Source organism: Pseudorasbora parva, chromosome 17 (assembly GCF_024679245.1).
Source record: "Pseudorasbora parva isolate DD20220531a chromosome 17, ASM2467924v1, whole genome shotgun sequence".
In the NCBI taxonomy this organism is placed as follows: domain Eukaryota; kingdom Metazoa; phylum Chordata; class Actinopteri; order Cypriniformes; family Gobionidae; genus Pseudorasbora; species Pseudorasbora parva.
This window is the reverse complement of record NC_090188.1, coordinates 34,175,823-34,202,746: the sequence shown is the minus strand read 5'-3', so window position 1 is coordinate 34,202,746 and position 26,924 is coordinate 34,175,823. Positions and strand designations below refer to the sequence as shown.

The following is a 26,924-nucleotide window of genomic DNA, read 5'->3' as shown; positions in this document are numbered from 1 at the left end:
AAGCTTAAGGGCGCAATCGAAGCACCCTGGGCCTCCATAACACCTCCATAGCACATCGAGCCTCAAATATCACAAATATGCTTTTGCTATACTTAGGGTGCGTTCACACTTGTAGTTCGGTTCGTTTGGTCCGGACCAAAAAACAAAAACAAACAAATCGAGTCCCAGCCCTAATATATATAAATATATTTGTGATATTTGAGGCTCGATGTGCTATGGAGGTGTTATGGAGGCCCAGGGTGCTTCGATTGCGGCCTTAAGCTCATCCAGAGTATGTATATATATCGGGCCAGGACTCGATTAAAAAAATTAATCTAATTAATTAGAGGCTTTGTAATTAATTAATCGAAATTACTCGCATTTTAATTGCATATAAATATTTCACCTGAGAACAATGAGAAGTAATTTTTCACATGTATTTTTAGTATACCATTGAATAATGACTGAATACTTAAGCTTAATCAACAAAATATTGTTTATTTATTTCAGTGCAGCAGACCAGTGCAATGTTTGCCATTAAGTGTAGCAATAGCGTATTTGTGATATTTGAGGCTCGATGTGTTGCGGTGATACGCAAATTCCTTGTTGTATAGCTTGCACACAACCATGCTCTTGTCAACGCTTCCATCCTTTAATTTTTTTTAAACAAAATTTCCCATCCACGGGGCCAAGCAAAGCGATCTCATCAGCTTCTTCGTTCATGTTCACACTGGTTTGTTGTTGTCGTGACTGACTCGTGAGTGCTAGTTGGTGTTCCAGTATAATCGGTCTGTGGAAACTCAATAAGTGTGGTTAAAATTATGTTATTTATTTTTTTGCGTAAATTATAACGCGTTAAAGTCCGGTAATTAATTAATCTTAATTAACGTGTTAAAGTCCCCTATATATATATATATATATATATATATATATATATATATATATATATATATATATATATATATATATATATATATATATATATATATATATATATATAAAGATTAAGAAACAAATTAGTAAAAAGAAAAATTAGATCAAGAATAGTTTTGGAATTGTATCATGACTCCCAGAATCAGAATCAGATCATGACATGCCAAAAGTTTTAATGCATGAGCCTTTAAATGCAAATGAGCTATTGTGTGATCAAAAAAGTGGCTTTGTGGGTAGATTAAGGGGCGGTAATAATATAATAAGATCCCCTTCCTATGTCAGAAGGGGAAAGTGAGTGGTTCATTTTTTCATATGTTTCCAGAGAAAGGCTTACAAAGACAAAGTTACTTAATTGTCCTTTTTCACGTTTTTTTTGGGTTGGTAAATGCACCGGCGGGCTGATTTTAGCACTTAAACATGGAAAAAGTCAGATTTTCATATGTCCCCTTTAAGACTTTTTAAGGACCTGCGGGGACCCTGCGGCCAGTGCATAATTAACATGGTACTACAGGTTAGGTGAACTATTGCTTTCATTTAAAGATGTTTAAAGAACTGGGGGGGAAACTAATTTAGTATATACTAAAATACATACAGCATAACCATCTCAGACACATATTTCGATCTAACGACCGCATAAGTCTGTACTGCTCCCCCTTTCTGGCCTCATATGTTAACTATCAGTGCTAATTTGTCCCATTAAAAGTCTTTGGAGAGGAAATGACAGTTTGGAAGGGTATAATTTTAGAAACATAGGAGTCTGAGGCGAGTCATCTCCAGGGGGCTTTCTCAGTCTCGACCCGCCATTACGGCTCAAAGGCCATCTGGCTCTTATTAGGCACGGTGGTACAGTTTCCCTGAGTATGACTCGGCAGTCTGTAAGCACCAAACAAACCTAATCTTAGTCTGGCTCAAAAACAACAGGCAGAGACTGCATTGGACAGCACCTGGCGCGAGCGCCATAACACAACTTGTTTATTCGAGTTCGTCTGGCTCTTGTGGTGCACTGGAGAAATGAAATAAGAAAGAGTACATGCAGTTCCATCACACGCTCCAGAAAGCACATCAGTGTATAAACACACTTGAATTTTTTTTTCTTTCTGAGCTGCACGTTGCTTCAACTAGAACAAGTTCAAAGCCCACATTAAAGGAGTACTTCAGCGCTGGAAAGATGAATCTGTATTTAAACTGGGTCATTAATGTAGTAGAAATGTGAAATAAATTTTTAATTTGGTGCTTTTTAGACTGAGAAAAGACAGAAAATGTATTTTTGTCTCATGGGGATGAAAGACAACAATTCCCAGAATGCTTAGCTGCTCTACGAGGCCACTCGCAAAGCCACCGCTACTAGATTACTGAATGCCTTTCCCACCGCGACCACGTTCATTTTCATAAAATCAGTTCAGTTAGAGAACAGACACTACAATTAAAAACTGAACGTGTCTGTTCAATATGTGATTTAGCCGCTGAGGGAGTCTCACAGCCCAAAACGCTGCAGGAGTCAGATATATTGACAGTCATGGATGAGAGCTGAGGTAAATGCGTCCGCGGCATAGATTCACAACGCATGTTCAGTCTGGCGTGTTTTCAGTTCATGTCTTTGAAAGCTTAACTTTCATAGGAATTAGTTTGAGAAGTTGAAAGACTTAGTTGACCTAAGTTGATACATACCTGGGCAGAGTAAAAAATTCCGGCTGAAAAATCCTCCTTCACATTTCCCGCCTCCCTCCTATTGACAGAAATGAGAGAGGGATGGGTCGATGTGAGGGGGGATTTTTCAGCCAGGACTTTTTACTGCGCCGAGTCGAAGTACTCTCAGAAGTGCTATTCCGCCATACATTATAGTTCTCCTTTTTAATCCGCTTAGAAATGTGTTTAGAAATTTTGTGTCACCATACTAGGTCGTTCAACTATTTGTGTAACTGTATTTAAAACGGGAAACGGGAAAACGTGAAGGTTTTTGGTCGCTTCTAACTTGTTCTCTGTTTGGTACCACAGTGAATAAACTGGGCTTAGTGGGCTAAGATAAATGCTATCAGATCGTCACCGCGTGTCAGAGAGATTAATGCACGTACTGAGATGAGAGAGGTATGTATCAACTCATCTTAGTTAAGGGAATAACAGTTTAATATGAAAAAGCGGTGAAGTATCCCTTTAAAATGAAAACAAACTATATAAAATAAAATAAAATTCTAAAATATCACTGCTTTTTAGATGCCGTCATAGTGGTAAAAAAAAAAAAAATATGCTAACAAACAGCCAAATTGTAATTTAGACATATTTTTGGGCTACTGTAACTGTAAAGTAAACATTTTAAAAAATTAAATATTTTAAATCTTGCCAAAGGTTTACAGTCATTTAAAGCCCCACTTGGCTACTTTTGCTCTCGGGGTCCCCCTACAGTTTGGAAAAAATAATGTCCTCAACTACTGTCGTAAGCTCAGTTATCCTACAACAGGGGATGCCATAGCGCGTGCATTTGTTGACATGACAACCCTGATAGCCCTGAACTAGTGATGCGCGGTTCGTCTCATAACCCGCGGACCCCGTATGTCTATTTAATGGTCGCGGGTGCGCTGCGTGTTGTACAAATATATACAGTGGTACGGTGCGGGCCAAATAACTTCATAAAAGCGTCCCGCGGGTCGGTGCAGCACTAACAGTTCCCCTGAACAGTTCTTCTGGCGGCGCGTGTGAAATGTCTTCATCCCAGGTAACGTTACAGTCAGTGGCATATGTTTCAGCATGTCATATGAATATAATTTCATGGGTTTTATTTTTTTCAAACGCCAAATAATCACGATGCTCACGTTTACAAGCCAGCGTCATTATAGTAGTCTATTGGTTACCGTTTTACAGAATCTATATGATACTTCAGTTCAATGTTTGAGTGGTAGCTCACCGTAACAAGCATGACAGCATCGGTCGGGCACGCCTCCTTCAGCTCACGCCGACGAGCAAACCCTGGTCACATTTTGATCCTCGTCCTGCCTTTAATCCCATCATTTTTTAATTTCCTCTTATTGCTTTCCTCCAACAAAACCTTTTCTTTCTTATTTGTCTCTGCTGCTTCGGACATGACTATATTATCCGACGAACAAAGTTGGGCTCGCACGTCCGAATGTAAGGAAGTGTGTGTGTTGGTGGAAGTGACGTATATGCCGTAAAGCAGTCGAATTTTGTAGTTCTTTTACTACCCGAAACCCGAAGTTTAAAAGTAAGATTAAAAACGATACAGACCCCATCAGGCTATGGCAGACGTGTCATTCAACCTATTGTAAGTTGATTTATCATCACAAGAGTCTTAAAAATATATATTATGAAGGTTGAAAAGTTACCTAGTGCTGCTTTAAGGCAGTTAAAAAGTAATAATAAATTACAATTAAAATACTAATAACAATACTAATTACATAATATTTATATAAATATTCATTTTAAAAAGCAAGCATGAAAAATTTATTTTTTAATTATAAATATATTTTAAAAATAACTTTTAAATCCCCATAACATGGTTTTATTTTTGCCTTTGCGAGCATCATCTAAACAAGAGACTTAAAGTAGCAGGAGAGTACAAATTGGAAAATGACACTAGCAGAGACATCAACATAGTCTTCAAACAAAGATAAGTTACATGTTAGAGATAAATATAGATCACAGCCAAAAAAAATACTTCTAGTAATCCAATGCCAATGTACTAGGTGAATGCATGCTTGCACTAGAAACACACTGTGCTTCTTTGACTGACAGATATGCTAAGTTGTTAGCTAAATTCACTGACCTTGTGTCTTACACCTGGCGCAATAACATCCGAATTATTAGTCTGCTAGAGTTAACAGTGGGGCCCAGTCCATTAGTCTTACTCTTATAACCCTTTTGAGGTCCTCCTATAAGAAGTCTTCTCTGCCTGAGACTGACCAACAGTGGCCTGTTGCATAAAGTCTTGCAAGTACAAACATTACAAACATTTGTGAAAGAATGGGTGCAATGAACCTATTAGTGAAATTTCCTCACTAATAAATATTCCACGGTCAACTGTTAGAGGTATTATAACAAAGTGGAAGCAATTGGGAGAGTGGGAACAGCGCATGATGAGGCTTACAGTGGACAGAAGTCACCAACTTTCTGTGGAGTCAATAGCTACAGACCTCCAAACTTCATGTGGCCTTCAGATTAGCTTAAGAACAGTGTATAGAGCTCTTTATTAAATGGATGACCAAGGCCAAGCATCTGCATCCAAGCCTTATGATATCAAGTGCTATGCAAGGTGTCTCACATCTGAATTTTTTATGTTCTAAATGAACGATTTTTTTTTCAAGGGTTGGGCTTGTCCCCTTAGTTCTAGTGAAAGAAAATTTTAATGCTTTAGTATACCAAGACATTTTGGACAATTTCATGCTCTCAACATTTTGGGACCAGTATGGGGATAGCCCCTTCCTGTTTCAACATGACTGCGCACTAGTGCACAAAGCAAGGTCCATAAAGACACAAAGTCATGGATGAGCATGTTTGGTGTGGAGGAACTTGACTGTCCTGACCTCAACCCAATAGAACACCTTTGGGATGAATTAGAGCAAGGCCTTCTCGTCCAACATCAGTTGCTGACCTTAAAAATGCGCTTCTAGAAGAATGGTAAAAAATTCCCATAAATACACTCCTAAACCTTGCGGAAAGCCAACTGCATATTAAACCCTACGAATTAAGAATGGGATGTCATTAAAGTTCATGTGCATGTAATGGCAGAAGTCCCAAAACTTTTGTTAATAGTGTAACTCTGGAAGCTTGTTTCAACCACTGAATAACAAATACAAAAGTTAGATCATGACTTTTTCCTCTCACAATTCAGACAAATTTTCTCGCAATTGTGAGTTTATATCTTGCAATTCTGACTTTATGCAACTGACCTACTAACAAAACAAAAACCGAGGAGAGGCTGATGGCCATTGCCAGATTCATCATTACCAACACTATCACTAGTACATTGTTCTAATGTGGAAAGTGTTGGAACAAACAGTGATTCAGGGCATCAATCATTATTCTTGTAAACACATTAAAGACAACTATTGTGTTATTTGTAGGTTGAATCCAACATAGACTGTAAACATTGTGGCTCTGTAGCCGCGTTTCCATTACAGATTTGCGCAAAACTTCTGCGATATTTTCTAAATGTGGATAAAAAAAAACTATTGCGAAATGACAGCGTTTCCATTAGCCGCAGTTATGCGACTAAACACTAAAGCATATTATTTTCCTCTCGCTATAGGTCATTCCAAAATGATGGCACTTGGTAGGTTTGTATATCCCATTCACCGCACTAGCCATAATTTTTTTTGGGAGGAGACGTGCGTGTTTTCCAAGCATTAATGGCAAGGAAAGCCCATTTTAAGGTTACCTAAGCTGCACGTAGCCTATATGAGGTATGTGTGTGTGTTGTTTCTCCCTCAGATCTGCTTCAACATCTTCATGATAATGTGGCATTTCTGTGTTTAGAATCCAGTATTCCTGTAATTCTATTGTCTTTTATAAGTTTAATAAATAATTCCCGTCTCATCTTCTCTCCAAACAAACCGTCATCTGTAAAGGATGATTGACTTTTACACATGGCAGGATGACGCATAGCTATAGAGAAAAGCGAAATGTTTGAGTTTGCATGGTGGAAATGTTGTTGTTTTTTCCACTTGAATTTAGAAATGTGTTTGAAAAGAAAAATTTGCTGTTTAATAAACAAAATAATTTTTTTAAATGAAGACAGCGTTTGGAGTGAGAGCATGCAAAATAATCCATTCCCTGAGTCCACAAATAAAAGTATACAGTTTATAGTTTATAATTATGTCTTGAACTTATATGTATGGCGGCTGTCTTAAAGGACGGGAAAAAAAAGAAAAACGCTGGAGCCTTCATCGGCCGTGGGTTAAAGAAAACAGCCTAACTACGGAACTAAATAGGCTACATTTAGGCCTAAACATTAGCCTCTAATATTATTATTTTTAATTTATATGTTGATTATGAAAAGTGAGCAGTATGAGTAAGATATAAGATTCGCAATATGTCTGAGGCTTGGGGTCACGCATGATTTTGACAACTTCGAGTTTTATTTTCTAGAAAGTCTTTCGTAAAAAGTTTTTTTCTTTTTATATATATTATAATTTAATTTTGATCAATGTTTAATCAATGAATTAGCTGTATATTAAAAAAGAAGCAAACCAAGATCGTCTGGAATGGATTGACGTAACTGGCCTCGTTTCCTCTGCCTTTGAGTAAGGCTGAAACTATAGCTCTTTCTGTTTTAATACATTTCTTAAATATATGTCTTAATTACAGTAGGCCTATAATTATGATATTATTTGTGGCTGCACCAGGGTCCATTACTAGGTTAAAGTTACCACTGTCCTTATTAGGAGAAAATATATGTTGTTTTAAAGACAAGATCTCGTTATTATGAGAAAATATGTTGTTAAAAGACACAATTGAGTGGAAAAATAATATATAGGCCTTATGTGGCAGCAATGCGTCACCGCACCTGGTGGCTTGTGAATGCGGAAAAAAAAACGTTTCCATTGCAGTTTTGCGAAAATGTCCTTTTTCGAATTGCCTGAAAAACCACCTCATGAGAGCATTAAAAACAACATTTAAAACAAAAAAACAAAAAAAACATGCGTTTCCATTGGGCATATTTTCAAATCGTAATTTCAATTTGAAGGGTAATGGAAACGCCGCTTGTGACACTATCAAAACATTGCTTAGTTTGAGCATCACATTCAGTTTGACAATGGATCAACCAATGGTGTGACCACTCTGAATTCATACAGAGATTTACATTCACCAACTCTCAACAATTACCTGTTTCTCCATACAGTTTTGATCCTGAATTTGGAATACTGGGATGGAGTTCTCATCCTTTTCAGCCCAATTAGGGCTACCAAACAGTACCATGTACACCATAACAAAACTAATTTCAGTTATTTATAACCTAATTAGATCCTTAAATGCAGACCCCACCACTTTCCTCTTGGGAACACAATTTAGGAATTTCCATCTTGGATGTCCAACGATGTGACATTCTGGATCTGGTGCAATACTCAGTCATATGTACCAGGCACAATCTACTATAGATGTAAGAAATTTCCAGCCAACCACTTACATATGTTCTGGACATGCCTGTGGCTGACAGACCTTCGGTCAAGGTTATTTGACACACTTAAGCAAGCCCTCAACTCTTGTTTGGCATTTCCTCAAGACCAGACATGCTACAGCATGCGTTTTTCATTTACAGCCATGCAAGCTATTCACACTTTTCTTTTTTTCCTAAACTGATTTATCATTATCGAAATTCACTCCCAGGATCCAGTATTTTCACGAGTTCAAGATTCAGCAGAAATAAAATGCACCCATGTTTTTTTTCTTTTTTTTTTTTTTTGATCAACAGATTATTATGGAATATTGTTGCCAATAAAAAAAAAGAAAAATACTTTAAGACTTTTTTTTTATCTCGCATTTCTGATTTTTTTCCTCCAAATTGCTAGCCTGGATACCAGCCAAACTTAACTATGCATTGCTCAACATACGTCACTTAATCCGTTGCTCTTTATTGGTTGTAGGCCTATACAATTTATTGCAGTGGCATTTACTTTCCTAGTTCGGTTGAAAAACGCCCCATAATCACAGCCCAATAGAGCAGTATCAGACTCAAATTCTGACTAGAATCTGAGTATGACGACGACAGGCTAAATAATTGCGTGATATTAAGTCACAATTGCGAGTTACAAAGTCAAATGCATTATATAAAGTCACAATTGCGAGTGTTTTGACAATTCTGACTTTATAATTCGCAGAAAAAAGTACCCCCCCCCCTCAGATTTTGACTTTATAACTCACAATTCTGACTTTATATCACGCAGTTCTGACTTTATAACTCATAATTGCTCGTTTTTATCTGAATTATAAGAAAAGTCAAAATTGTGAGTTATAAAATCACAATTGCTAGAAAAAAAGTCTGAATAGCAAGTTTATATCTCACAATTCTGACTTTATATCTTGATCTTGCAAATGTATCTCAATTTAGAGAAAAGAAAGCAGGTAAAAAAAAGCTTCCATAGAATAGCTTGTTGCTGTAAAAAAACTGGAGACTGGAGTTTAACATATCTACCTGACAAAAGCACAAAGGTTTTCAGGACATGGGCACACAATACAATTTCACAGTGTGACCAGCAAATATATCAGACCTCTATGATTTATAACTACACTGACAACACTGTGGGTCAGATGAAAACAAGCCTGAAAGAAGAATTCAGCACTGATTGTGAAACACAATCACAGTCTACTCAGGTAACTAATAATGGGTTGCCTCGTATGTCAGCCAGCACAATAATTAACAGCACAGATTCCTCAAGTGTTTCGCTGAGAACCCTTGTGTTATTGTAAAGAGAGACCTGATCAACACCGGACACCCAGACACACACATACGCGCCTAGGGGAGAGGAGGGGGCTGTGGTAGCTAGATCCCAGCTATATTTAACATCTTCTACATGTGGGCTTCATTTGAGTGAATGCGCCTGCATACTTCCACTGACAAGAACCAGGCAGACCCCAGTCCTCTAGTCTCTTAACCCTTGCGTCCCTGCACGGAGAAAGGCTGAACTGTTGACATAGATCCTTCTATCAATTTGTTCATCCATCCTGCAGGTCTGACCCTCCTGTCATTCCATGACTATTAGGAAAATCAATCAATAATTTCTAGATATGACAAGGTTTAATGAAAGAGCGAGGAAGATGAAGAAGGTTTTGCATTTATAGTGGCAGGGCACTAGCTGGCGTTGATCATTCAGAGTGCATGAGAGTCGTGAGCTTGAGCTTCTCTCTGTTCTTTGTTATCCATGTTCCAGCCCCAAGGCCGTGAACTAATCCTTTCTCCAGCTCCTCCACACCTCTGCTCTGCTCCAGATGTCTATGGCACAAGGGCTCATAACACACTTATTATACTATACATACACCCAAACAATTCTAGAGCTTCCAAAGTGCAATTAAATAAACGTTTAACACTGTTAAAGTTCAGTGTGTAGCATTTATGAGGATCTATTGACAAAAATGCAATATACACTCACCTAAAGGATTATTAGGAACACCATACTAATTCTGTGTTTGACCCCCTTTCGCCTTCAGAACTTATACATACATACATACACTCACATATACATATTATGATAGATAGATAGATAGATAGATAGATAGATAGATAGATAGATAGATAGATAGATAGATAGATAGATAGATAGATAGATAGATAGATAGATAGATAGATAGATAGATAGATAGATAGATAGATAGATAGATAGATAGATAGATAGATAGATAGATAGATAGATAGATAGATAGATAGATAGATAGATAGATAGATAGATAGATAGATAGATAGATAGATAGATAGATAGATAGATAGATAGATAGATAGATAGATAGATAGATAGATAGATAGATAGATAGATAGATAGATAGATAGATAGATAGATAGATAGATAGATAGATAGATAGATAGATAGATGCATTAATGGATTTCCTAAAATGACCACTAGTGTATATATGTATATCTCCATAAATCCATATATGGATATATATATATATATATATATATATATATATATATATATATATTATATATATATATATATATATATATATATATATATATATATATATATATATATATATATACACACACAGTCTTGTTCAAAATAATAGCAGTACAATGTGACTACCGGTAACCAGAATAATCAAGGTTTTTCGTATATTTTTTATTGCTACGTGGCAAACAAGTTACCAGTAGGTTCAGTAGATTGTCAGAAAACAAACAAGACCCAGCATTCATGATATGCACGCTCTTAAGGCTGTGCAATTGGGCAATTAGTTGAAAGGGGTGTGTTCCAAAAAATAGCAGTGTCTACCTTTGACTGTACAAACTCAAAACTATTTTGTACAAACATTTTTTTTTCTGGGATTTAGCAATCCTGTGAATCACTAAACTAATATTTAGTTGTATGACCACAGTTTTTTAAAACTGCTTGACATCTGTGTGGCATGGAGTCAACCAACTTGTGGCACCTCTCAGCTGTTATTCCACTCCATGATTCTTTAACAACATTCCACAATTCATTCACATTTCTTGGTTTTGCTTCAGAAACAGCATTTTTGATATCACCCCACAAGTTCTCAATTGGATTAAGGTCTGGAGATTGGGCTGGCCACTCCATAACATTAATTTTGTTGGTTTGGAACCAAGACTTTGCCCGTTTACTAGTGTGTTTTGGGTCATTGTCTTGTTGAAACAACCGTTTCAAGGGCATGTCCTCTTCAGCATAGGGCAACATGACCTCTTCAAGTATTTTAACATATGCAAACTGATCCATGATCCCTGGTATGCGATAAATAGGCCCAACACCATAGTAGGAGAAACATGCCCATACCATGATGCTTGCACCTCCATGCTTCACTGTCTTCACTGTGTACTGTGGCTTGAATTCAGAGTTTGGGGGTAGTCTCACAAACTGCCTGTGGCCCTTGGACCCAAAAAGAACAATTTTACTCTCATCAGTCCACAAAATGTTCCTCCATTTCTCTTTAGGCCAGTTGATGTGTTCTTTGGCAAATTGTAACCTCTTCTGCACATGCCTTTTTTTTAACAGAGGGACTTTGCGGGGGATTCTTGAAAATAGATTAGCTTCACACAGACGTCTTCTAACTGTCACAGTACTTACAGGTAACTCCAGACTGTCTTTGATCATCCTGGAGGTGATCATTGGCTGAGCCTTTGCCATTCTGGTTATTCTTCTATCCATTTTGATGGTTGTCTTCCGTTTTCTTCCACGTCTCTCTGGTTTTGCTCTCCATTTTAAGGCATTGGAGATCATTTTAGCTGAACAGCCTATCATTTTTTGCACCTCTTTATAGGTTTTCCCCTCTCTAATCAACTTTTTAATCAAAGTACGCTGTTCTTCTGAACAATGTCTTGAACGACCCATTTTCCTCAGCTTTCAAATGCATGTTCAACAAGTGTTGGCTTCATCCTTAAATAGGGGCCACCTGATTCACACCTGTTTCTTCACAAAATTGATGACCTCAGTGATTGAATGCCACACTGCTATTTTTTTGAACACACCCCTTTCAACTAATTCAACTAATTGCCCAAGTGCACAGCCTTAAGAGCGTGCATATCATGAATGCTGGGTCTCATTTGTTTTCTGAGAATCTACTGAACCTACTGGTAACTTGTTTGCCACGTAGCAATAAAAAAATATACGAAAAACCTTGATTATTCTGGTTAGTCACATTGTACTGCTATTATTTTGAACAATACTGTATATACACATACATACATGCATGTACAATGCCTTGCGAAAGTATTCGGCCCCCTTGAACTTACGACCTTTTGCCACATTTCAGGCTTCAAACATAAAGATATAAAACTGTAATTTTTTGTGAAAAATCAACAAGTGGGACACAATCATGAATTGGAATGAAATTTATTGGATATTTCAAACTTTTTTAACAAATCAAAAACTGAAAAATTGGGCGTGCAAAATTATTCGGCCCCTTTACTTTCAGTGCAGCAAACTCTCTCCAGAAGTTCAGTGAGGATCTCTGAATGATCCATTGTTGACCTAAATGACTAATGATGATAAATAGAATCCACCTGTGTGTAATCAAGTCTCCGTATAAATGCACCTGCACTGTGATAGTCTCAGAAGTCTGTTTAAAGCGCAGAGAGCATCATGAAGAACAAGGAACACACCAGGCAGGTCCGAGATACTGTTGTGGAGAAGTTTAAAGCCGGATCTGGATACAAAAAGATTTCCCAAGCTTTAAACATCCCAAGGGGAACTGTGCAAGTGATAATATTGAAATGGAAGGAGTATCAGACCACTGCAGATCTACCAAGACCTGGCCGTCCCTCTAAACTTTCAGCTCATACAAGGAGAAGACTGATCAGAGATGCAGCCAAGAGATGCACACACACATACATACACACTCACACATCATACTGGCATGTTATGTTTTGTTGGCCCTTGTATTTGTATTTTGCATCTTACTTCTCTTTTGTAAATATTGTACTTGTCTGTTTGCATAATAAAAAAAAAAAAAAAAAAAAAAAAAAAAAAAAAAAAGAGATGCAGCCAAGAGGCCCATGATCACTCTGGATGAACTGCAGAGATCTACAGCTGAGGTGGGAGACTCTGTCCATAGGACAACAATCAGTCGTATACTGCACAAATCTGGCCTTTATGGAAGAGTGGCAAGAAGAAAGACATTTCTTAAAGATATCCATAAAAAGTGTCGTTTAAAGTTTGCCTCAAGCCACCTGGGAGACACACCAAACATGTGGAAGAAGGTGCTCTGGTCAGACGAAACCAAAATTGAACTTTTTGGCAACAATGCAAAATGTTATGTTTGGCGTAAAAGCAACACAGCTCATCACCCTGAACACACCATCCCCACTGTCAAACATGGTGGTGGCAGCATCATGGTTTGGCCCTGCTTTTCTTCGGCAGGGACAGGGAAGATGGTTAAAATTGATGGGAAGATTGATGGAGCCAAATACACGAACATTCTGGAAGAAAACCTGATGGAGTCTGCAAAAGACCTGAGACTGGGACGGAGATTTGTCTTCCAACAAGACAATGATCCAAAACATAAAGCAAAATCTACAATTGAATGGTTCAAAAATAAACATATCCAGGTGTTAAAATGGCCAAGTCAAAGTCCAGACCTGAATCCAATCGAGAATCTGTGGAAAGAACTGTTCACAAACGCTCTCCATCCAACTGAGCTCAAGCTGTTCTGCAAGGAGGAATGGGCAAAAATTTCAGTCTCTCGACGTGCAAAACTGATAGAGACATACCCCAAGCGACTTACAGCTGTAATCGCAGCAAAAGGTGGCGCTACAAAGTATTAACTTAAGGGGGCCGAATAATTTTGCACGCCCAATTTTTAAGTTATTTATTTTTTTATAAAAAAGTTTGAAATATCCAATAAATTTCGTTCCACTTCATGATTGTGTCCCACTTGTTGTTGATTCTTCACAAAATTTACCGTTTCAAATCTTTGTGTTTGAAGCCTGTAATGTGGCAAAAGGGCCGAAGTCTAAAGTCATGCGTAACTAAATAATTGTAGTAGTTTCTTTTTCACTTGTAGTGTAGCTAACTACTTTTTCAGAAGGGTTGCTTGATATCTTCTTGATATCATAACTACTTAGTAGATTGTCAAAATACAGTTTCAGAGAAGCTTTCCCAACACTGTAAATAGTGAAGGAATTGAATAATTTACTTGTCATAGCAGAGACATGCCAGATGCTGTCTTTGGTCAGATGATTTGCTCCATTTTAAGAGGGCGGATACTTTTTTAATTCATTTAAAGCAAAATTAAATGGTACAAACTGTCCACTCATGTTTTTAGTCACCCTGCATGAACAATACTGTCAACCTAATAAATAGATTCCACAGGGACCTTTACAACCATGTTTTTAAACTCATTCCACATATTGAACCCCATAGAGTTTTATTCCAGAACTGCTGTTTGACCGACTACAAATGCAAATGTAGTCACACTGATGGAAAACATTATGAATAACAGTCTGACTTGTTGAAACGGATCAGCAAATGATTAAATTTAATATTTATTTGAACCATACTAAATTGTCACAATATTGACACAATTAATTAATCCATGTATTAGAAAACTAGGCTATCATCCATAATATTTCAGTGTAATCCACCTTTTCTGTCCTTTGTATTTTATGGCATAAATCCCAACTCAATGTGTCATAATGTAAAATACCGGCTAGTACTGTACAGTAAATAGCAGACTTCTAGTACTGCCACTGTAATATTTATTTGTAACCATAGTCAAATCTTAAGTATGGATTTCTTTATTTCTTAAAGAATATGGGTAACCAAACACTTATGGGTGCCACTGACTTCCACTTACTATATAAGTCAAAGGGGCCATCAACGGTTTGGTCACAGACATGTTCAGAAGAAGAAATAAATGTATACAAGTTTAGAAATAACTTAAAACAACTTTAATACGAAGGCATCTACTAGGGTTTGGATCAGAGTCTACGTGTAATTGTTTCATTTTACCTGAAGACTCAGAGGAAACTGCAAAATTAACAAACAAAGTTCTAAATGAGATTTTAAATGGTGTTGGTTTATACGTGCAGCACACAGAGTCAGGAGCTGTGTTATCAGAAGCAGCAGTGGGAGCAAGACTTGAGCCAAAACAAACACCATCCTGCTATTGTTTTATTTATCCGAATAGATCTATTGCTCCCCAGCTGGAGGAACACAATGTTCTGTGACACACAAATGGGAGTGGAAATCATTACTCCTGGCTCTAGGATCATGACTGAGACCTCACTCTGTCTGTTTGTGTCTGTGTGTGTACGTGTATGCCACTACAGGTATTTGCAGAATATGATCAATAATATTTTTCTGAATGTCCAAACAATGAAAAAATGTGTATATTACAGGAATGGATGCACATATTTTAAGGATGGGAGGATATGCGAAGGAAGCGGCCTGTGACACCAGAGGGTTAAGAAATAGTGAGCTTATTCAAACCAATATCTAATCTTCTAACATTCAGTTCAGATAATCTCTTATACAACATTGCATTTAAAAGTGATCTAAACGTTCAAACTTACCTGATGATTAATGGCATAAATGGAGCTAAACCCAGAGGAGATGATGAACCATCCATAGGAGATGGGTAGAGACGACCCAAAACCAACAACAACAAGAAAAGACTGGGGTGCAGTTTCACCTGCCCTGAATCACTGAAAAAAGATAGATAAAGGCATTAGAATCAATTACTTTATGTACTTGCCTGAAATACTTGACTTGTGTAACTTACTTGTGTTACTTAACTTACTTCCAGGCTAAAGTCAAATTAACTTAAGGTACTAACGTAGCTAACACAAATAAAACAAAAATTGTTTGCTTACTGCGCAAAACTAGCCTAAACTATAACAACATAATTCACCTAGTCTACTAGTTAACTGAACTAACCTGTATATGACTTCTTAGTCTCCAAATTAAACTAGCTTAACTTAATTTACTAATGTAACCAATTAAATTAACCTGACCTCCTTCATTACATCTCTAAAGAATAAACTAGCATACATTAATATATAACAGAACAACACTTAGTAACAACTTTAACTTTAAGTTTTTTAACTTAATTAGCATAACATTAACATGCGTCACTTTCAAACATATACAACTTAAATGAACAAACCTAACTCACTTAAGTGATTTCATAACTTTTTTTTACCAACTTATTTTAAATGGGGTGTCTAGTGCCATTTCATTCATTTTGGCTTCTTTACACTGTTAAAGAGTTAGATTATCATGCTAAACATGGCCAAAAAAACAAAAACAACAACAACAACAACAACAAAAAAAATCCTAGTTGGACATATTTCTGTGCAAATGCAATTCTTCATGATTCAATAATAAAAAAAATAATAATAATAATTCAGAGTATGGCCCTGGCATCACAAAGGGGATTCCTTGTATGGGCACTCCCGGATGAGTGTGCTTATATTGTTCACTGAGGTACACTTATGATGTTATCAAGATTTTTACAGAAAAAAAGCATCCTAAATTAGAAGTAATACACTATTTTATACCCCATTTTTGACCCTCTCTTTTGACTTCAAGTCAAGTCAACTTTATTAATATAGCGCTTTTTATGAAGAAGATGGAATTATGATTGAATGTACTTTTGCTTGTCACACAGACATTCTTATAGACTATTCATAGTTCATAAGTTTCGAAAAAGTGAAAAACTTATACATATAATATATATATATATAAATAAAATGAAACCTGTTGTAATGTCTTACTGATGACACAACAGATCAAAACAGCTAGCAGTCTTTTCTCAGTTAGCAGTTCTCCCCACCACCATGTTTAAAGTTTATGGCACGCCCATCTTGGGATTTTGGGTATAAAAATTATTTCTGAACTTCCCAGTGGTAAACATGACATCAGAGGGCGTTCATGTGCAATTTTTACCCTGGAAACTTGTATTAACGGTACTTCCGATAGCATGTGAAGGCACCATACATTACATGAGCAATTCGGTGGGTTGGGCTAAAGATGAAATTATGCAGAAGTTATACATAATAATGTGACAATCCGAAAGAGTCATTTTTTGGGCTTGGTTTCAATAAAAGCAGTTGTTTGTTTGTTTGTTTTTTTAAAGGAAGAGTTCTGAAACCCAAGGATATTTTTATAGTACAATGACCTCTAATGTGTCAAAAGATCATGGAAAATTAGATTTCTCAATTGAGGACCTTTTTAACTAACACATTTCTCCACATACGTACTAACTGAACTTACAGATGTCGACAGGGCTATGATAGAGGTATATTAGCTAAGGGGTTCAAAATTAGTAACCAGCCACCACACACATAGAGCTACTAACACATTTACACTGACAAGACGAACACATGTACAGATGGCCACCATTACAAACCCTTTATTTCCTTTTTCTTTTACTACATTTCAGCACATGCAGTGTGCTTCTCTGACAGCCCAGTGGAAACTCAAGACTTACGCCAGAGCAAACATGAAAAAACAGACAGAAAAACACGCAAATATAAATTACTCATATCTTTCTATTACTCTGAAAGGGCCAAAATGTGTTCTGTTCTCTATAGGCCATGAGCTTTCCACGGCACAGCTGCCAGCTGTGGATACGCTTGTCATTATTACATCAAACATGGCCAAGCTCACAACCAAGGGGTCCCAGGAGCCAGTAGACCCTGGGCCAGAGTGCAGGAAATGCTATTTTGCTAATCAAGGCGTGGGTAATGTATTTAGAGTCTGATTTCAGTCAAGTACAATGTGGGACAGCCAAGAACTTGAGATCATCACCAAGCCCAGGGAGATTTAAGTGTTAAACTTCATCTACATTCATGAAAAAAGCTGAAAGGGGAGTGTGAGAAAGAACCAATGAAATACAATAAATCAGAGGAATGGAAAAATACGCTAAAATGAGTAAAAAAGTGCACCCAGGGTGAAGAGGTGATAAGACTGGAAGAAAATGTGAGATTAGCAAAGCGAGCTAGTTGGAGTTCAGTGTTGGCTCCACTTGCACCGGTCTTTTCATCTCATTTCATATCTGGTGCATGTCCAATCGAACCCTCTCGGCATTCATTTCCCATGTTAAACATTTAAAATTGTTATAAACCCCTCAAGCCGAGACAAATCATTCATCATGAATTTGTCCATGGACTCATGAAATCTTCATATCACAAACCGGATTACAAATGGCGCGGAGGTCGATGAACCGTATTCCAGCGATCCCACAGCTTGCTTTCCAGATAAAAGAAACGTTCTGGATTGAACTTCAATAGGAAAAACTTCTCAATCACATTAAATGCATACTCCCCCCTAGATATCCCATGATGATCCCTTTCATATTTGGTAAAGGTGGGTGGCGCAAGGACGCTGATGATTTTTAAACCTCTTGCACTTCTCTCTACCCTTATTTATATGCTAAATGATTTATTGGCGGCATAAAATATGAATGTTGCGGAGTCTGACTGGCTTGGCAAGCGGGACGCAAAGACTAGGCCGTGGGAAAGAGTCAGACCACTCTTAGCTAAAAGGATAGAACGCCAGACTGAAAACGCATTAAAATAATTTGATACATATTAAGATAATATTGGCTCAAGGGCCTCTTGCACAATCTGAGTGCTATTTGGAAGAGCAGCTCATCAGTCTGTGGAGAAATTAAATGAGGGAGATAAGAGACTAACATGTTCTCACAGTGCAGAGTGCGGCCTGGAACCAACATGGCTGATACTCCCACATGCGGTTTACTTATCTGAGACATCTCAGCTAGGAATCTGTCCATCAGTGTGGTCAAGAATGCTTAATAAGTCTAAAGAGGCTTGATGAGGCACTTAAACGATCTTAAATAAGGGCCTCAGAGAAATTAAAGAAGGGTGAGAAGAACTGCGTCCATTTAGAGAATGCTGGGATCATTCAACTCTTTAACAACATCCGACACAAATGGCACACACATTGCAGGGTCCTGTGATGATATAGGGGGCCTTTTGTTGGGACATTCTCACCTGTTCACAGAGGCTGCAGCTTCCTGTAGCTGACTAAGAAGGAAAGGATAGAGGGCAGGAAAACGAGTGAAAAACTCTCGGCCGGTCATCCTGTTAAGAGAAGAGAAAGATATTAAAGTGACAGTAGGATTACATAACCAGGTGAGAAATGACAAATTAAGTGAATCGGACTACATCCGGTAGAGTTTTTTCTGATTTGGCTGATCCGTGTCAGAAGTGTCGTAAGCAAGACTTTTAATTTGACCACACAAATGCACCAGAGCCCCCATTCTCTGTTAAGTTCTCTCTAATAATTGAGATAACTGTTCTATAAAAACAGCTGAGTTTGTGCAGGCATGCTGTGGGCGGAGCTAAAGAGACACGAGCGTGTGCACAGAAAAAACCTCATGGCCTTATCCCTAGATAACTTTCAATTTACTATATTTTGTTGAACATTATATGCACTTACACTCTGTTTGTGCCCCCCCCCTTTATAGAATAGTAAAGTTCTATAAAGTATGAATGTGTAGTATGAATGAAATTTCAGACATACTACATCCACAATGTTGTTATTGTCAAATGACCTACAAAGCCTGTTGCATCGCTTCACAACCATTCACAACTCTTCTCCCGTGGCCTCAAGGGATAGTAAAATGTCCAGAAGTAGTAGTGTACTTTTCGCCGACTGTTTTTCACATACTATATAGTTGGGAACTATTTAATTTTAGAAGCATCGGTTGTGTATTCTTCATAATGATGTGGTTTTACTCGTCACGCAACAACAATTCAATGACAAATCAAATCAACCTGCCTCTAGCAACTCCTTAAAATTAGTTGGCAAAAGTAAGCGGCATGATCCGTCATTGCAGGCAAAGTTTAAAACAAGAACCAAAACGATTAAGGTTATGCTGCTTTCTTTGCTGTTTTTTATCGCTATTTACATTCCTTTGTAGGATTTTGAGAATGTCTTTAAAATGTAGTTCTTTATAAATAAAATGTATTATTATTATTACTTCTGCACAATACATAGCATCAGAACGGTGTGTATTGCAAACTAGTGTACTATTGTCTTAACATTCACCTTCTGCATGCACTGTTGTGTATACACCATCCATGTGGTCATAAATATTGGGCTGTGATTAATTTGTCATAGTGAGGGTTTGATAAACCACTAGAGTCACGTGGACTATTTGAACAATTTTTTTACTACCTTTCTGGGCCTTGAAAGTGGTTGTTGTGTTGTTGTCTATATGGGGTCAGACAGCTTTTGGATTTCATCAAAAATATCTTAATTTGTGCTCCGAATATGAACAAAGGTCTTATGGGTTTGGAACAACATTAGGGTGAATAATTAATATCAGAACTACAATTTTTGACACACAATTACATATGAATGTTATGGTGTGTGTAAAAGAAAATCATAACATCATAGTGCATTAAGGGGATACTTTCTTCTTAGCCAGGATGCCAGCCGAACTCAGCCCCACCCACAAGATTTGGAGTAATGATGCCCGAACAGAAACTTTTCAAACCAATGAAATTGCCAGGGTGGGCTTTAGACGATGATGGACAGATGATAAACAATAACATAATCATCCACTTCATCAAAGACGCTTTGTTGAATTTTTTCAAATCCTAAATTGAGACCTTGTTCGTATATGCATTCACCTTCACTATTTCTCTCAGAAATGATTATCATGTTGGTAAGTACTCTGTGTATCCTTAAATTCTTTTTTTACAACACCGCCAAAGATCGTTTATTCCAGCGTGAATGCATATGGTTGCCAAGTTTTTACAACAAAACCCACTAACTACCAGACCAAACCAATAGCATCTCGGGGTGGTTCTCAGAAAAAGAGACGTTTTTGGGGGTAAAATGTGTGTTATTTTGCTAAAATTCGTATTCCTGGGTCTATATATCACATAATTGAGGTCGCTTCACTTCAACCCACGGGCGTGAAAAAAAAACTCAGGAAAACCACAGACTTGGCAACACAGTGCATTTGAGTTCTGTTGACATTTGACAACTAACGTTATGCGTCGCTCCGTTGCTCTGATTGGTTGTAGGTCTATCCAATAGAGTTCTTTCCTGGTTCGGTTGAAACACGCCCCATAATTCCAGCCCAGTGGAGTAGTATCAGACTCATATTCTGACTAGAATAGAGTATGACCAAGTCAGGCTACCTTCTTCTGCTATGGATAAATGCAATTCTGTCAAAGGTGGGTATTTCCTTTTGGAATGCCCTTAGTGTAAGGAGTGTGCTGCCCACGTAGGCAGCAAAATAGATTTTTGGAACAAGTCAACATGGAGAGGAAAAGGAGGCTGCAACCTTTAAAGCTCTGGTTTGTAAACCACTTCCTAAAGTCTGAGCTCTTTACAGCTCTATAAAGCTCTCATTAGCTCAGCCTCTGATGAAGCGCTGCAGGGACACACGGCTCACAGTCCCCGTTTGTTTATTCCTTAGAAAGCAGCGTGGCTGGAATAAACCCTGGGAATCTTTCTTGAGACATATGCATGTGTTAAAAGAGGGCAAGACAGACAGCGAAAGTGTATGCGTGTGACACATAAAAGTATCTTTATTTAGCTAAGCCTCTGTGTTTAAGATAGGCCTTCCAATAAAACGTTTTTTTTTCCCTTCTTATTCATGTTTAACTGAAACAGACCATACAGGGCTAACTTTAGCTCAAGAGCCAATTTTTCAAACACACATGTTGTAACTTTAGCTATGTAAAATCCACACACAAACACACCACATCCTGATACAACCACAATGCACATAGTCTGGTCTGAACTTAGGCCAGGGCGCTGTCGTGGTAACAAGGTGGGTCATCTATGTCTGTCACACGACCATGCTGCATGCTAGTGACACACAGTAATGAGCTCTGATATGGCCAAATGTGGTGACAGTTAAGCTCATCACAACCCTGCATGGATTTTTCAGCATAGAGTAGTATGACAAAACACTTCTAAGTTATCCATAAATGCAGTAAAGCTTAAACTAACTGTAACCGCTCATCATTTGTTATTACTTAAATTCATAAAAAATGTATGTAAACTGATATAAGTTAGCAGATCATGTGTAATGCACTTGAGTGTGTTGCATAGGTCCATAATAACCACAAAAGCCGACCACACACACACACACACGCTAATTTGTTTATGTAATGTAAAGTACATTCAGAACATCATGAAAACAGGAAACAAACCTTTTTTTCTGTTTATGTACTGACAGAGGTCAGCCAATGAAAATATCTCTGCTCATAATCTGATGAAAACATGCAAATACAAACAAACAAAATATATGTTTGTTTTTTGTTGTTTTGTTTTGTGACAGCGCTGGAACAAATAACTACAACAGATGCACGTTTCCAAATGAGTTTCCAAATTACGAACCAATTTTTGTTGGTCTGGTTTATAAACTTAAATGCCATTACTTATCAAAATAGTTTTTTTAAATATTTAAAACTGTTTGAAGACTTTCGTTTTGTTTCATTTCAATGTTTAACTAAGATGCATATCATTCTTCTTCTTTTTTTTTTTAAACTGTGATTTGACTCCTTTGGTCTAGTCCAAATAGACCAACAGAAACATTACTCTGTGTGCTTTGTTTAGACTAAACCATTGTTATAACAGAAAGAACCAGAACAGTTTCAATACTTTTTTTATATTTACACAAAACATAAAAGCTAATGTACAACCAATCAAAGAATCCAAGAAAAACACTTATATTAACGTGTGCTACTAAAAGTTGGATTTGATAAACAAATGAAAACCTGTTCAACTCGATATGGCTATTTAGGAGTCTAATTTCACGTATATTTTAATTTGTACAAAATTAAGTTCATCATTATCAATCAGCCTTTTTGTACCTCCCTATGTCTATTTTCAAAATGAAATTAGTTTTTACTTATTGTTCAGTACAATGTCTACTATTTTTTAAGAAATGCATGTGAACCTGAACAGTTTAAGCAATGCTAATAATCTCAAACAGCAGTGAAAATAATGTGTTGTTTAATATGTTATGTAAAAAAAACATCATGCAGGCTTTAGTAAGTGCAGACCAGTTATGGCCAATTGTGTCCAGTTTCGCTAAAAGTTCAAAATGCCAAAAGGTAAGCAAATACAGACGTTAAAAATTACCTCTCAAATTACACGGAAAGTCAAGTCGAAGGCATTGCATTATGAGATGCAGTATTGCACACATTGTCTGTGATGTATAAGGGTTATTTATCTATTTATTTATTTTGCCAAGGCACAATTTAAGTGCACACTTGCACTTAAAGGGATAGTTCACCAAAAAAATTTAAATTACCCCATGATTTACTCACCCTCAAACCACCCTATGTGTATATGTCCTGGCTCTTTCAAGCTTGATCAGAGCAGTGAATGGCAGCCCAAATTTTAAAGACCAAAAAAGTGCATTCATCCATTATAAAAGTAATACACACATCTCGTCTGATAAAAGAATGTCATACTGGTTTCTAGGGTTAGTAAATCATGGAGCGATTTTCATTTTTGGTGAACTATCCCTTTAACGATGCTCTCTGCCATCTAGTATATGACATTTATTAAAATAGTTCCTTTTAAATAGAACGTGACATTTTAAGCACTGGCCTTTTTTTATAAAGCTCATTTTAAAACCACTATTAACACTACAAAATAACAAAATAATGCAGAATAGTTCAGAAGTATGCAAGAAAAGGTTGCAAAAATGCAGTCAGTCTTCCGGTGTAAGACAGATAACTTGCATACGGTGCACAGTTTACACAGTCCACATTACAGAAATATCATTAGTATGATAGTATGCTATTGCAACTTATTATATAAGTCATAACAGTGAACAGTCCATCAAAATGTTTAAGTGTTTGTCAGTGCACAAATCCCTAGACTCACAAAAAACACTTGCACACAGGAAGAGAAATTAAACAAAATAACATTATGCAACAGTTGAGTGACCCGCAAGATCAAGATGTCTGCCATAAAAACATAAATCTAAAGACTAACACATTGAGCCATTATCCCGAAAGTAAATGATCCTGACTATGAGTGTTTAGAGCACTGGAGCCAGATCGAAGAGTCAGCATTATTTCAATATGATTATGACAAAGCTCGGCTGAGTTTCAGTGACCTCTTAAGATTCGCCGTCTCTTTAGAAAATCCTGTGGTAATCATGGAGTGAAATGCTACGGTCAGCTGACCTGGGACCACATGGGCTCTTTGAAGTGTGAGTTATTCCAACGCACCGAGTTGTGTCATTATGGCCTGCTCGATTTTCCAATTAAGTCCAATCAGCAGGCCGATTAATCATAACAAATAATGATCTCATGAATGAGCCATTATTGTTCTTCAGCAAGGTCAGTGCCACTCCTGTTTAGTCATTCCTCACTCCATCCGTGACCTCTCTGTGTTCAATCCCAGAATGCATCAGGACATTCTTGCAACTGCTCACGCTCCACTGGTTTGGATGAGATTAGGGAGCTGACGCAGAGCAGTCTCCGCAGCAGGAGGTCCCATCACGGCCCACCCGCCCGTCCTGTGGTGGCCAGGGATCATAGGTCACGGTCAACCCGGCAGAAATCTAGAGTGTGAATGTGTGCCAGAAGTGTGTCAACGTTTGTGCGTGTTGAGGCAAGATGTTGTTAGCATTCCCTCTACAGCGGAAAAGATAAACAAACGTTGAAGTGCGTTAACCCCTGTGCGTCAAACTCAAATGCCTGTCAAGAGTTTGAGGTTATCAGCAAAAGGGAAGAGTTAAAACTGTGAGCAAAAGAGTAAGTCTTTGCGAGGGTGGATGAACATGGGATGAGGATAGAGGCAGAACGCAAACAAACAAAGGCCAACAGGGAGTTTGGAGGAACATCCAGAACATTTAAGGGGCTGGAAGGTGTCCATGCACTGTAGGCCAACATACGACAAAGATTAATGACTGGAATGGAAGTTTCGAAGGTGAAAAAGCATAGAACTTCAGTGACCCCTAGTGAACACCCCCTGACAAAGCAGGGTCACACAGAACTGTTGCTCTCCAACAAGATCTATTCAAAGCAAGTGAATGCTTTGACAAGCCTTAAATCAAAACAATGTATTTCAATGGACCCCTTGCATCAAATGTCTTACAAATATTTAATTACAATGTAATAACTGGCTTTTTCCATCGGAAACGCCTTTCCATTTCGGTTGAGTCACAAATTTCTCTTCTCAACCTTTCCTCTTTAACCACCTGGCTCCATTCTGCAACGTTACAGCCACTTCGTAAGGATAAAATGAAGTCCTGTTTTTACATTGTTTCTCATTCAGAAATGAGTCAAATCGCATTAGTACAATGGTTTACAAAGTATAAACTGAAGCTTTTTTTTTTTTTAACTGTTTTTTACTCGAGTAAATGTTTTACTCACATAAGTGTGCTTCACTATTCCTGTTGGATCCAATATAGAAGCAAAGCATTGTGTTTTAATCTCAAATGTCTACAAATCCAGCATCGACCTAAGATTTGTCTACAAACGATTCTGTAGTGAAATGAAGTGAATACCATGTCTTCTGCATGTGAGCTAGAACTTCCTTAAAAATAAATAAAGTAGTATCACACAATCCTAATATTAGGATCAGAAGGAAGCTTATACAGCGACTGTGTTCTTCCACAACCAGGAATAGCTCAATATTTTGCTATCTTCTAACGGCATATTTATTGTTGTTAGCTAGCTCGAGCCGATTATTTTCAGCTTTGGAACTTACAGGATATTATTATATCATATTATCATGAACCTTTATATATCAAAAGCTCAAGGGAACGTTGATTTCTCAATTCATCGCCCCTTTAATATATAAATAAATACTAAAAATTTTAAAACAAATTTTGAATAATAGTAATAATTTTAAATGGAAAATTAAAGCTTACTAAACTTGGATACACAAGCATAACTTAAGAATCATGTAACTTATGTTATTATGTTTACTGAAAACGTAAACTAAAAAAATAAAAAACCCGAAACTGGTTGCTTTTTCTAAACTTCTGATTTTTACAGTGCAGTGAGTGATGCATAAAACAACTGAAGTCACACCTGTTCTTTTTGGAGTGCTCATCTTTTCCTTTCTTCACGCCAAATATCCGTGTAATCAGAGTGCTGAACAAGAGAGTAGAGGAGTTCCTCACCTATAAAGAGGACAGGATGGAGAAACTAATGTCAGAACAAACCTTCCTTTCATGTATATTTATGATTTGACAACAATTTGGGGGTTGAAATCTTAAAAAGGTGGTGCTCAATTACATCTGCAGCTAGTTTTTCTAAGGTATCACTTTCTGCTGCAATTTTTTTTTTTTTTTTTTTTTATAGAGTAAATGGTTAGTTCACCCAATAATATGAAATTATCACAATGTATACACCCTTAAATTGTTCCAAATCTATAAGATTTTTTTTTTTTTTTTTTTACATTGTTTTTCTGTGGCACACAAAATACATTTTTGGAAAATGTCTCCTGTGTTGTTGTTTTGTGATCATAAAATGTAAACTAAAAAACATTTGAGCTCACTGACTTCCAATGTTGTTTGGTTTCCAAAGTTTTTCAATTATCTTCTGGTGTTCCACAGAGGAGAGAAATGCACACAGTTTTGGAACAACATGAGGGTGAGTAAATTATGACGGATATTTAACTTCAAATTGAAAATTCTATTTAAATGGACCTCAGAGGGAAAACAATATATATATAAAAATATTATATGACCTCTTTGACATGAGAGAGCAGTGAGTCAGAGCACATGATGATGGCCCTTGAGACTATTACAATGCAAAAATTGGTCTTTCAGCTCAAGGGTGTACACGAGAAACAAAGCCCATGTCACGCAATCATAGGAGCAAGCAACTTAACATAAGAAGCCAGATTTGCAGGGTCTGATGGTAACTTGTGTTC

At 37.2% G+C, this 26,924-nt stretch overlaps 1 protein-coding gene across 4 annotated transcripts in view; it reads right to left on the bottom strand.

Annotated features, from left to right (window-relative positions):
* Positions 1–26,924, bottom strand: part of thada (THADA armadillo repeat containing) — a 139,709-nt gene that overhangs the window by 58,995 nt on the left and 53,790 nt on the right. For all 4 annotated transcript variants that reach the window (XM_067421398.1, XM_067421396.1, XM_067421397.1 and 1 more), the window contains 3 exons: positions 26,078–26,169; positions 19,043–19,132; positions 15,599–15,730 (listed from right to left, as the gene is read on the bottom strand). In XM_067421398.1, coding sequence (XP_067277499.1) covers positions 15,599–15,730; positions 19,043–19,132; positions 26,078–26,169 — 314 coding nt within the window. The remainder of the gene's footprint in view (positions 1–15,598; positions 15,731–19,042; positions 19,133–26,077; positions 26,170–26,924) is intronic.